The 13224-nt window shown below is 39.0% G+C and overlaps 1 protein-coding gene across 2 annotated transcripts; it reads left to right on the top strand.

Annotated features, from left to right (window-relative positions):
• pigr (polymeric immunoglobulin receptor) lies at positions 1-5935 on the top strand. Of its 2 annotated transcripts, none has more exons than XM_086043698.1 (8): positions 1-140; positions 666-1010; positions 1107-1188; positions 1822-2048; positions 3944-4043; positions 4187-4272; positions 4673-4722; positions 4822-5935. In XM_086043698.1, the coding sequence occupies exons 1-8, from the start codon at positions 92-94 to the stop codon at positions 4900-4902; spliced, it is 1020 nt and encodes a 339-aa protein (XP_085899824.1). In that variant the 5' UTR covers positions 1-91; the 3' UTR covers positions 4903-5935. The 2 variants fall into 2 exon arrangements, with proteins under 2 accessions (XP_085899824.1, XP_085899823.1); XM_086043697.1 differs by having other exon boundaries at positions 3941-4043.
• Positions 5936-13224: the final 7289 nt, after the last annotated feature.

Below are 13224 nucleotides of genomic sequence, written 5' to 3'. Positions count from 1 at the left end.
GACCAGTGCGAGGTTGAAATTGCGGAACCTGCAGTCTGAAAAACAGAGACTTAGGAAGGAATTTGGATCGAAAAGCATTACCAATTAAAACATGAAGCAAGGCAGCTGTTTATTGCTCAGCCTGTTGCCATGGATCCCAGGTAACTTAAAATATTTTGCAACAGTGTTTTTTTTTTTCTTGCTTATAAAATGCTGGTGGTGAGCAAGAAATCATGAGAAGACAAATAGTTCTGTGCCAGTCTTTTGTAAACCATTGTGTATTTTCTGCAGCCAGAAGTAGTAGCGTACAGTGTTTCTTATTCTTCTACATGTATTTGCTCACATTTCCACAGTAATTCGATGAAGCTCCCCCCAAAAAATTTCTGAAGCTTCACTGCTGTATTGTTTACCCTTTGACAAGTGTACGTTATTTTGTGTTTAAATTCTTCAAAAGCCTGTTTTGTTTGTCAGTTCAAAAAATGTAGTGAGGCATAATCCAATTTTGGATAAAGACTAAAATAATGGGAATCAAAAGGATGGTTTTTGACAAAAGGAAAGTGAAACTTAGCAAAGCCCTTCCCTTTTCTTCACTTGTCAAGACCTGACCATGCAATGTCTTGTTGTGGCTGCAGCCTTATTAATGAAAGTTGAAGTTAAAGCAACATCACATTTCATCTGTCCATCAGGACTTATTTGTGGGCTGATGACCGAGGACCAGTTTACAGTTCTGGAGGGTAATTCCCTCATGCTCCCATGTCATTATGAGCCTCAGTATGCCAGCTATGTCAAGTACTGGTGTCGGGGAAAGATGAGGGAATTTTGCACAAGCTTGGCCCGCACAGATGACTCCCACTATGACAACCAGTCTGAGGAAAAAGTAAGTATTTTTGATGACCCGATACAGCAGGTCTTCACAGTGATAATGAAGAACTTAAAGAAGGAGGATTCTGGCTGGTACATGTGTGGTGTGGAGCTTGGTGGATTTTGGCAAGCTGATGTCCGTGCCTTCACTTACATCAAGGTCACCCCAGGTAAGTGGAGGATGGTTTTCTAACATCAGCATGTTGTTTGACAGTACCATGTTCATACTTTTTCATTACGAGATAAATTCCATTTGTTTTCTGCAGGAATGTCTGTAGTGAATGGCAGGCTGATTGAGGAAGAGGGACGTAGTGTCACATTTCAATGTCTCTACAGTCCAACATACAGGTCTTAACAGTTCATTTAATGTCTTATTTAAAAAAAAATGTGTGTATTATATATATATATATATATATATATATATATATATATATATATATATATATATATATATATATATATATATATATATATATATATATATATTCATTAATTCATTTTCCATACCGCTTATCCTCACAAGGGTCGCGGGGAGTGCTGGAGCCTATCCCAGCAGTCTTTGGGCAGTAGGCGGGGGACACCCTGAATTGGTTGCCAGCCAATCGCAGGGCACACAGAGACAAGCATCCGCACTCACAATCACACCTAGGGGCAATTTAGAGAGTCCAATCAACTTACCATGCATGTTTTTGGAATGTGGGAGGAAACCGGAGTACCCGGAGGAAACCCACGCAGGCACGGGGAGAACATGCAAACTCCACACAGGGAGGGCGGAGCCGGGATCTAATTCATAGGCTTTTAAAGTAAAATAAAAGTCGACAAATATGTGTACCTCCTACAAATATTGTTGTATCTTTTAGTTCATTGATACAGTAATTTTATAGTTCTTTTTTTTAGTGGAGCATAAAAACGTGGAGCACATCTATATTAGTACACAACCAAAAATATGCATACAACACTTCATTTGTCCTTCACCAACAGAGAGAGTGAGAAGAAGTGGTGTAGGAGTGGAGACTCGAGCTCCTGCCTGGTGACAGGTTCTGATGGACGCTACGAAGACAAATCTGTTGCCATCAATGATGACAAAACTGGAACTTTGAACGTAACAATAAAGAAGCTGCAGATGAGGGATATGGGCTGGTACTGGTGTTCAGCTGGGCAACATCAGATTGCAGTGCATGTGCAGGTTTTACACCGACCATCAACTAGTAAGTTGACAGCAAGTAATAATAAACTGCATGTAGTTCATGAGGTAATGTAAAGCCCTGTGATTTATTTGTAAGATCTCATTAGAGTCTCACTTTTTCAAAATATCAAACACCATATGATACCTGAAGTGGACTATATTCTGCAAATTTCTCCACAAGCGTGGGGAATGTTATGTAGTGAAAATGCAATTCGTATTTGATTTATTGTTAGCCAGTCAACAAAACACTCCAAACAAGCAACATCGTCAACAAAATCACATATATACATTGACAACAACAACAATTACAAGGTCTATACATTTTGGGGGGAGCAATAATAAGCTCCATTCAACACATATTAACCGAACATTACATCCACCCATTTTCATTCACTTACCTTTTGTGTGAAATGCTACTCAACATTTGTGATAAACGACTCGGGTATTTTGGGATTGTCAGTGCATTATAAATGCAGCATCAGGGCCAGAGTTACATGCTACTCTGGCCACCCCACTGAAAAGGTTGTGGCTGCGACCCTGCACTGCATTGATTTATCACAGCAATCCATCAGTGGCACTTGGCGTATCCTCACAAGGGTTGTGTGTGTGCTGGATCCTATCCTGGCCGGCTTTGGCCACGAGGTGGGGTACACTGTGGGCTGGTTGCATTCCAGTCGCAGGGCACATATGGAATCATCAACAAAAACACCTTAAGGAAAATGTCAACGTTTTATTTAACCTACTGTGTATGTTTTGGGAATGTGGGAAGAAATGCTACACAGTAATGGGGAGAACACATGAATTCCACGCAGGAAGGCCGGAGCCCAGATTTAAGCCCAGGACCTCAGAACTGGGAGCTAGATGTGCTAATCAGTCATCCACTGTGCCACTTTATCATAGCAAGGGAAGTGTGAAATTACATTTGGTCTAGGTGGCTGGAGTGTAGCACTAAATGTATGACTATGACTCCAGAAAATAAAATCAGGAAATCCTCAATTTGTGTGACCCAATATTATCAGTATGGAGAGGAAAAAACTATGTATTATTGCATTTTTGATTACATCCATCCATAAATATATCGCTTATCCTCACAAGGGTCGCAGGTGTGCTGGAGCCTATCCCAGCAGTCTTTGGGCAGTAGGCGGGGGACACCCTGAATCGGTTGCCAGCCAATTGCAGGGCACACAGAGACAAACAAACATCCGCACTCACAATCACACCTAGGGGCAATTTAGAGTGTCCAATTAACCTACCAAGCATGTTTTTGGAATGTGGGAGGAAACCGGAGTACCCAGAGAAAACCCACGCAAGCACGGGGAGAACATGCAAACTTTTGATTACATGTTTTGCATTAATCAAATTAAAGAATGTGAGCAAATATAATACTGATTGGTCGCCTCAAGGAAACTGAATAATAAAGTAAGTTATTCCCAGACATCATAGCCATTATGTCTACACTTGCTCCTTGAGAGGGAATTACATTAACTGTATGTCAACCAACCAAGTCTACATAATTGTGTATGTTCATTCAAAATGTTCATTCTTACTTCTACACCTGCAGTACTTCATCAACGGAAGTGTTGTGCTCATTACTGATGTTTATGGAAATAAAAATGAAATGACCTTTAAGGTCAATGTTGTTTACATTGACAACATTTAGTCAGCTTTTTGCAATTAGCCACAGGCCTAGTCAGTACTGTATGAACCTTTGCCAAGCATGGTTGTATCCTTCACAATGACCCTTCCAAGGTCAGGAAGTAAACATTATCGATGTTGTATGTGTGTAAATTGTGTCACTCAAGAAATAGTAGTGGCACATAGCAATTCAAGAAGTGTCATTTCAACACAATAAAAAACCTCTACAGATACAGCTTAAAATACTGAAAACATACCACTGTGCGTTTTTATTTCCAGCAGCAGAAGCAGTAACTGTAAATCCCACAGCTGCAGAAAGCCAGTCTGATGCAGATGCAGATGCCCCCAAAGCCACAACAAACGATTGTTGGATAATTCAAACGTAAGAAAGACCTCTATCTACACTTTCATCTGATTGAAAATCATTGAATGTAATGGCACATTTCACATGAGTTGGCTTCAGTCATTCTGGCTTTTCAAGCTGGACAGTTTTGTGAATATGGTGCGTTTGTGTCTATTTTCTAGTTCCACCGTGAAGTCTGTGATAATGTTTGCTTCAATCATGGTCCTCATGGCCTTGGCTATTTTTGCAAGGAGGATGTGGAAACATAGTAAGTTGCCATTTATTCTCATCACATTCTTAATGAGAATGCTACTCTCCAAAATCAGATTTCTGCAAAGGCCAAACAATCCAAATTTTAACCTTGAATACCTGCATGTGTGTGATCTGGTTTTCAACACAATTATATAACTTCTAAGTTGTAATAATAATTCTAATAATGATGATGACAATAATAATAATAATAATAACAATAATAATAATAATAATAATAATAATAATAATAATAATAATAATAATAATAATAATAATAAGCCTACAACTGGATGACCACTGGTCTAAGGTGAATGGACGAATTAATGTAATGAAACATAATTTGCAGCATTTCTAAAACATTAAGTGTCTATAAGAGCATGATCAATGTCTTGAAACGCCTTCCTGTTGATTTCCAGAACAGTTTGCAAAGCTACGACAAACTATTGGGATGAAAGCAAGAAATAAGGTAAGTCCTCATGAGCAGCATATCACATGACATACTGCTTATCAACCACATAAAAGACTGATTATAGTACTACTCTATCTTTCTTTCCGTCCCTCAAAGGAGGACCATGGGATAGTGACCTGCAAAAAAAAACCTCCAGTCTTCCTCAACATTAATCCAATGGATGCCCAGGTGTACTGAAATAACATACCGCTGGTTTTATTTTGTTTTTTCCTGACTGCCTGGAGCATAAAACATAACTTAACATAACTTCTACGTAAATGTCAATTTAATTGCGAGGACATTTTCTTCTTCATATATTTTGCATTAAACAGTAGGTCAACTTCACGACATAAGAAATCAATCCTGGGGAACCAAAATAATATATTAACAAAGTCAATTTCCAAAAGCTTGTAAATACACAATGCATGCAAAGAGCATGCTGTTGAAAATATATACAAAAGAAATTAAGAAATGAATTGTTTGTGTTGCTGTTCTTCTTCAGTGATGCTGGATTTTCGACTTCCCAAATAAAACGTGTAGTGCCTTATTTAGACTTATTGGCAACGGAGACGCAATGTTAGAAAAACCACCACCACCACCACCACCACCAACAACAAGCATTTTCCTGAAGATGAGGACAGCCTGAGAAGTGGTAGAGATTTTCAGATGAAGCCGTTTTGTTACTAGTTTCAAAATGCCAATTGATTAATGAACCTCAGGAGCGATAAATTCACTTTCAATATTTGTGCTATCTGTTCACCACAATCATGTCTTTCTAATAAGATATGAGAATCACTCCCAGCCACCATATTAGTTAAAAAAAAAAAACATGCACTGCCCATTGAATAAACATTTCTGTCCGAATAATTGAGGGACACAGTAACTCTAGAATAATTGTCATTCGGAAAGACTGAGACAGTCAAACCAACTGACTCTTGTCTTTATACAAAGAAATGCAGCACTTTTTGTAATGCTGAAGAAAAAAAACCCAATTGAGATCTGTGCCACCATGAGAGCATTGTATGAGAGCAAGTATATCCGTGAGCATCTTCTAGTTATTACTTGTCTTGTGTCTGTATTTCTATTGCATGTCCTTAAGCAGAAATCTCTTGTACCATGTAATTCCTTCCACTGTTCTTTTAGCGTGCATGTACAATTGAATTGTTTTTACTGTAGACTGTGAGCAAGTAGAGATGTTTTTCTGTTCACAATAAAATTCAAAGTACCGGTATGTAAGTTTTGTCACATATTTTTTTTTAGCAGTTATTAGTTTGCAAAAAAAACCCAAAAAACGATCAATATCAATCTGACAAATAGTGTGAATATTGTAACACTTTACTGTAGTAAAAGTTTACCTTTGCTTTAAAGCGGAAGTCAACACAAACTTTTTTTTTTTTTTTTTTTTTTAAGAATATGTTCTATACAGGCCCACTAGTTGAAATATGGCATTCTGGTTATTATTGAGTTTGTGGAATATGAGTTAAGCAGCAAAAGACACCCATTTTTAGCCATCTCAGGGGTGACCATTTTGTCACTTTTGTCGACTGAAAATGACATAGAAGTTACTCAGGGCTCAGGTGAGAAGGAAATTATGAACTCATCCAATTAGTCATTACATGTATTCACAAGAACCACATATTCTTATCATGCATTATATCTGCATCATATCCATAAAACATATATTGGGTTTTGTCCTTCTACTATGATCAATTGTTATGTTTTTTTCATATCACTTAGATGAAGACAACAGTGGATTAACTAAAATACCAAAGTACGAGTGTTTTGATCCAACCAGGGTTGGGATGACCAGACTTTAAGGGAGTGAAGCCAAGGACAGGAGTTGCATAAGTGGTTAGGCAAATAAGCACATCAGACTAAAATCAAACAATCTCACATGTTGTTTTCTAGTTCTGAGCTATCTTGTATTGATTATGATGTTGTTGGCATTGTGACTTTCAATACAATGATCAGGTAAGAGAGGGACAACAGAGATCTGAACCAGATTACTGTTGTTCGTCTCTCCTGGCCAGTAAAACTAATCCCTGGGTGTCCGTGTTGTTTTGTCTTCATTTTTCCGACTTGTTTTTGGTGAGGCTCCAGTCTCTCTGGAGGCAGGATTCTTTCCTGACATCAGGTTACGATCAATCACAGCTCACCAGTTTCCTGAAGCTGAGCCGTGATTGGTCGATATATGAGCCCTGAGCGTCTGTGATGTCATTTTCAGTTCACGGAAAAAAATTGACCAAAAAATGGTGGATTTTGGTGCTTAACTCATATTGCACAAACACAATATTAGTCAGAATGCCGTGTTTCCACTAGTTGGCTAGCATAGAACATCCATCCATCCATTATCTATACTGCGTTGTCCTCACGAGGGTCGCGGAGGTGCTGGAGCCTATCCCAATTGTCTTCGGGCAGTAGGCGGGGTACACCCTGAACTGGTTGCCAGCCAATCGCAGGGCACACAGAGATAAACAAACATTCACACTCATAATCCCACCTAGGGGGAATTTAGAGTGTTCAATTAACCTACCGTGCATGTTTTTGGAATGTGGGAGTACGCGGAGAAAACCGACGCAGGCACGGGGAGAACATGTAAACTCCACACAGGAAAGCCGGGGCCAGATTCGAATCCACAACCTCTGCACTGTGAGGCGGACGTGCTAACCAGTTGATCACGTGCCGTCGGCCTAGAACATATTCTTGAAAAAAATACGTTTGGGTTGACTTCCCCCTTAAGTGTACAAAAACCTAATGTGCTCCTCAAGCTTGGCGGGCAAAATTTGCTAATCTAAAAGCCAAGGAGAAACTGACACACTGTTACAGAGGAGTAACAGAGTGCCTCAGCTTCTCCATGCCTTTTCAATGACAATATAACATATTGAGAAGAAAGAAAAACATCATCTCATCTCATATCATACACATCACCATGTTTCATAGAGATGTCAGTGCAAACAAATAAAATTGTGTCAGTTTATGTTATAACATTGACTGTATGCAATGTCAGATTTATACTGTATATTATATACTATCATTTCAGAGAGTCAATAAAAATCATCCCTCTTGGACCATTAACTGATTTGTTATGTAAGCGTTAAGATCCCTCCATAAAAAGAATTTTCGATTTTAAATGCCATTGCCAGCGTGGAGCAAAATTCTTTCAATCTGATTCAAGTGAGTCGAGAAGCCTCAAGTTCTCATTGTCATGGGAAAATACAAAGCAATAAGAATGGGAACATGGCAAGATAGAAAGCCTTGGGCAATTCTATTCCACCCTCTGAAAATGGAAAGTACTGTTTTCTGTCTTTACTGTGTCAGGAATACTGCACATGGAATGGAAAATCATTGCAAACTTTTTATATGTGGTGTGTGCTCTCGCCTTTTGTATCCAGTACTATGAAGTAACACAAAAACGAAAGAAAATAAAAAAAGGACATCATATAGTCATCATTCATACTAATACAATTCACATTAAGGAAAATTCACTGTACCACAAAAAGTGGTGAGAAAGTGATCTGTTTGTCTTTCTGTCTGTCCATACATCCATCCATTCATCCATCCATTCATGTACCCATCCATCCAGGGCACGCACAGACACACAACCATTCATTGTGGGGAGCTAAATCTACTTGGCCTACATTGACGTCAGGCGAGAGAACTACTACACTCACTATGACACCTTAAGTCAGGGGTGTCCAAATTCAGTCCACAAGGACCGGTTTCCTGCCAGTTTTCCATCTCTCCTTGCTGCAACACACCTGATTCAAAACAGGCAGAACAATGCACTGTACATTCTATATAACACCATGATTGTAACATATCTGACCTCCTGCATTGAAGTTTGGGGGAATGCCTGTAAAACATATACCGTATTGGCCCGAATATAAGATGGTGTTTTTTGCATTGAAATAAGACTGAAAAAGTTGGGGTCGTTTTATATTCGGGGTCTAGACAGTCTACCCATTCACGACGCTTGATGGCGTCAGATATCATTGAAGCGAATGCATAGCGAACCCCTGTCACGTGAGAATGACGTGCGCACAGCGAGGCAGATAATGTTTGTGAAGGGTAATGTTCTGTCATGACAGATCTCAGCTACTCTCAAGCTAAACCAGTTTGCATTATTTTATTGCAATGTTTTTCCTTATTCAGATTTGTTTCAAGACTACAGTTACAGTTAGACTTCACTTTGATGGTTAATGCAGTTATTGCAATTTTGTTGTTTGATCACAATAGATTGGTTTATTTACATTTCAAAAAACAGAAGCCATTCATTTACGAATGTGATTGCACTTTAGTTTACATATTTAAATGTTCAGATATTAAGATTTGAATGAGGCAAAATGACATGCTTTTTCTCTCAAATATAATGTTATAATCATTTGTCTCAGATGTACTGTAATTATTTTCTGTATAAAAATTAATTTGGTGCTCAAAAAAACTTTTTTCAAACTTGAGTCTTGAAAAAGAGGGGGTCGTCTGATAATCAGGGCCGTCTTATATTCGGGCCAATACGGTACTCAGTCAATTTTTATTTTGCAAAAAAGAGCCACAAGAATAATTATTAGAAAACCATATAGAGATCCAACAAACCCATTACTTCTTCAGCTAAAATTGTTGATATATTGTGAATTTGTAGATTTTGTATCCTACAATTTATATATATATATATATATATATATATATATATATATATATATATATATATCTGTACTGCTCATCCTCACAAGGGTCGCGGGCGTGGTGGAGCCTATCCCAGCTGTCTTCAGGCAGTAGGCGGGGGACACCCTGAATTGGTTGCCAGCCAATCGCAGGGCACACAGAGACAAACAAACATCCGCACTCACAATATTATTTTACCATGCATATTTTGGAATGTGGGAGGAAACCGGAGTACCCGGAGAAAACCCACGCAGGCACGGGGAGAACATGCAAACTCTACACAGGGAGGCCGGAGCCGGGATCGAATCCACGACCCCTGAACTGTGAGGTGGACGTGATAACCAGTCGATCACCGTGCCATATTAGTGCTGACTAATTTACCGCATTAATGGGCGGTAATTAAATTTTGTAATTGATCGCATCAAAATATTTGACGCATTTAACGCGTGCGCAGAATAACCGCCGATGCATAATCCCACTCAGAAGTGCACAGTGAGCAGTAGAGCAGACTCGCGGGTGTATAAAGAAGCATTTCGAAAGAAGAGGGCTGCTGTAAATCTCTGAAATGTGAATGAATTGGTTTGCCGCTAATGTCTTTGCAAACATTCACTACACGTTTTCAATGAAAAATGGGGACAACCTCGGGGAAACCCACCCCATGTCGGAGAAGCCGGAGTCGCCCATCAGACCTCACACCCAAGAAATATTTAAAAATCTTTCAATTTTTTTTTTCTTTTTTTTTAATCCGCGGGTGCCGAACTGCAAGTATGCGGGGCTATACTGTATGCAGTTAGTACTAGTGGTGTAATGATTAACCTATTTAATCGCAGTATCAATGTGTCTGCCCTGCGATCCAGCTACATTTATTGCCCAGTGCTCGGCATTTTACTACAAATTGAGTGTCCGTTATTCGTCATCCGTCTGCAGTGTGGGTACACTTACAACGGCCGTCATTCACCTTTTTTTCCGGGGGTGAAAAATAGTATATGCTATAGCCCGGTCCGCCTCTACATTCAAACGGCTGTCCGTCAGCTACTAAACCTTCGCTGTTTATGCTAGAATATAAAAGACAACTAGCTTTTTTTGAGAGAAATGTTTAATTTTTTTAAGATTTTGGAATCACTAAAATGGAGTTGGTTTTAAAACAAAATCCAATGAAATGGCATTCTATTATGTTTATTTGGAGTTACCTTTATTTAGTTTACGTAGGTTTATATACAGAAAAGCCTTTCTTACTGTCATGTTTGGGTTTTTCGAGTTTTGTTTTCTCAGTATTTCTGTCTCGTCAATGATTGTGGCCACCTGTGTACATTCCTCCCTCTAGTGTTAGCCAATCAGCTCCTTCATACCTTGTGTTTCTCGTTGTCTCGTCAGTATGCCTGCATTTAAGTTCCTAGTTTTCGTTCAGTCCTTGTCGGATCGTTGTCGCTGTCATGTTTGTGTGTGTCCTGGTGTTGTTTTGTTTCCTAGTGTTTCTTTCTTACTTGGAGTTTTGGATTGTTCAGGACCTTGTTTTATGCTGTTTTTTCTTAATAAAAAATGTCTTCAGTACACCCTGCTTTTTCTGTCTCCCTGCATTTGGGTCCTCTACCATGCATTCATGGCACTTACTGTATCAAAATACCGTACCTAAACCACCTTCATAACATCAAGTTGTGTCGTTCAAAAAGGCAACATATCACTTTGTCTAGAATCGTTAGGCGTTATAACGATAAGTATCATATCAGTCAAAAAAACATATTGTTACACTTTCAGTTATTACCCTATGTTGTCTGAAAGCACATCTTGCCGCTCAATTTTATAATCAAGAATGAGCATCTGCTTCAATTGTGCTTGGATATTGTCTTTTTCAGATTATCCATATAGTCATCAGTATACTGTACAGTCTGGCCTGAGGTCTGGGCCAAGACTCATATATTTTGTTTCACTATGTTTGAGTGTGTAGTGGTCATACTTCACTGGTTATGGGGGGGAAAACATCTCATCTAAAAAAATGACCTCAACAGTGGGTTGTTTCTATGAATTGTATTAGGAGCTAATAGACTTACCAATGGTTGGAAATGTTTGGAGGATGAAGCTCGCAAACTGATGAAATCAGAAAATCATGAGCATGTGAAGTGTGAAATTGAATCAAAAGAATGAAACAACAGCCAATCAGCCGTTCAAAACAAATAAATAAATAAATAGTGCAGCTTTGACACCTGATTGTCTTTTCTAATACTACCACAGTTCTACAGTACATCCTAATGCTGATTTTTGCAGCATTCTCAATAATGTTTGCAGTGGTACTTATGATTCAGCTCGGAAAGGGTTAAAGATGCAGACATTTTCTTTTCATAGAACACCTGCAGAGGACTGGTAGTTCTTTTCCCTCCATTGCCCCGAGCAAAAGATTACATGTGCTCTGCAAGATGAACACCTCAGTCTCCTGAAGTAGGTCCTAGAGGAGAAAGAAAAGGGTATATTATATTTTGATTGATTTTGTTTTTTTTCTGTACATATATACGGTATGTATAATTCACATGTGTTTCATTTTACTGAAAAATGACAGCACTCTCACTGAATTGGTAAAACTCTTGAAATGATTTACTTCATTAATCTCGCAAAGCATGGATTACGTTTGTGGTTGTGTCTGTGGTCCACCCGTGTTAGTGGGCCAAGTGGAGCAGATCAAATCAAATTGTATTTACATAGCACTTTTCCCTTTATTAAAAATGCAACACAAAGTGCAGTACGGAGATAAAACAATCAATGGAAGCGGAACAAAACAACATATATACAGAAACCCACCCCACGTGTGCAGTAAAAACACACATATCCACGCAAACACACCCACTAACATGTACCCTGACACATACAATACATAATTAAGTGATAGTGTTGAAACATAGCAAGGCATTCAGGATCCATGAGGTGAGGAAAACAATCTGCAGGAGGAATCCACAGCGAGAAGTGCCACTGACCGCAACCGCAGAGGATGACGCTACAGGTACCACCCTGACCCGGGTAAACTCCTCAAATGAAATGAGCCACAGTCACACAGCAGTATGGCCCAGTCAGGAGCTGGTGATAGCTGGCAACCAGTTACCCAGTGAACCAAAACTCAGCTTGCCTGTTCTTTTGCTGCTGCTGCTGTTTTGTTCTGTTTCTTACTGGTGACATCAGCAAGACAAGCTCGAAAACTCAACAAAACCATGCATGCTGGACTGTTTTTTTGTTTTTTTTAAAAGCAGGGTTCACAGTCAGAGCAGCCTCCAAAGTTTGATGTCCCACACACTTATTTGGAAAATAAGCTAATTGTGGGCTCCTTGTGCTAACTCTATGCTTGTTGTACATAACCATTTGCAAAGATGTGCTGAGACACTTGAGACAATTTGCAATTTGATGAAATTAATGAGAAATGACATTCTGTTGTGATCAATTGCAAGGTGGTTTGGGGATTTGGCCATGTTATTTTGAGAATGTAATTTCTGTTTCAATAAATTAGCATAAATTTTTCTACATTGCGCTTTTAGACTGTCACTGGTGCGTCACACTACGGCAAGTAAGGAGGGACATATTACATTCATGTCTGCAACAAAAGAGTCATTTGAACCAGGAGCTGCAAACCCTTGTGACGGCTAAAATGAAGATCGATTTTCTTTTAATATCCGCATCATCCGACACCCGTTGGACCAGGTGACCCATTCGAAGCAATATGTCAGCACATCCACCATACTAGATATGGCCATTGTGTTTGCCATTAAAATCAGCAAATAATTTTTGTAAAATTGAGTTATAATGACATATTGCAATCAAAATCAATAGTTCAGTGTTAATCCAATGAATCCTGTCTTCTCCAAGGAGCAATTATATGAA

The sequence above is a fragment of the Filicampus tigris genome, chromosome 10 (assembly GCF_054856515.1).
Source record: "Filicampus tigris isolate MCC_2025a chromosome 10, RoL_Ftig_1.0, whole genome shotgun sequence".
NCBI classification, from domain to species: Eukaryota; Metazoa; Chordata; class Actinopteri; order Syngnathiformes; family Syngnathidae; genus Filicampus; species Filicampus tigris.
This window is presented reverse-complemented; position numbering and strand designations above follow the sequence as displayed.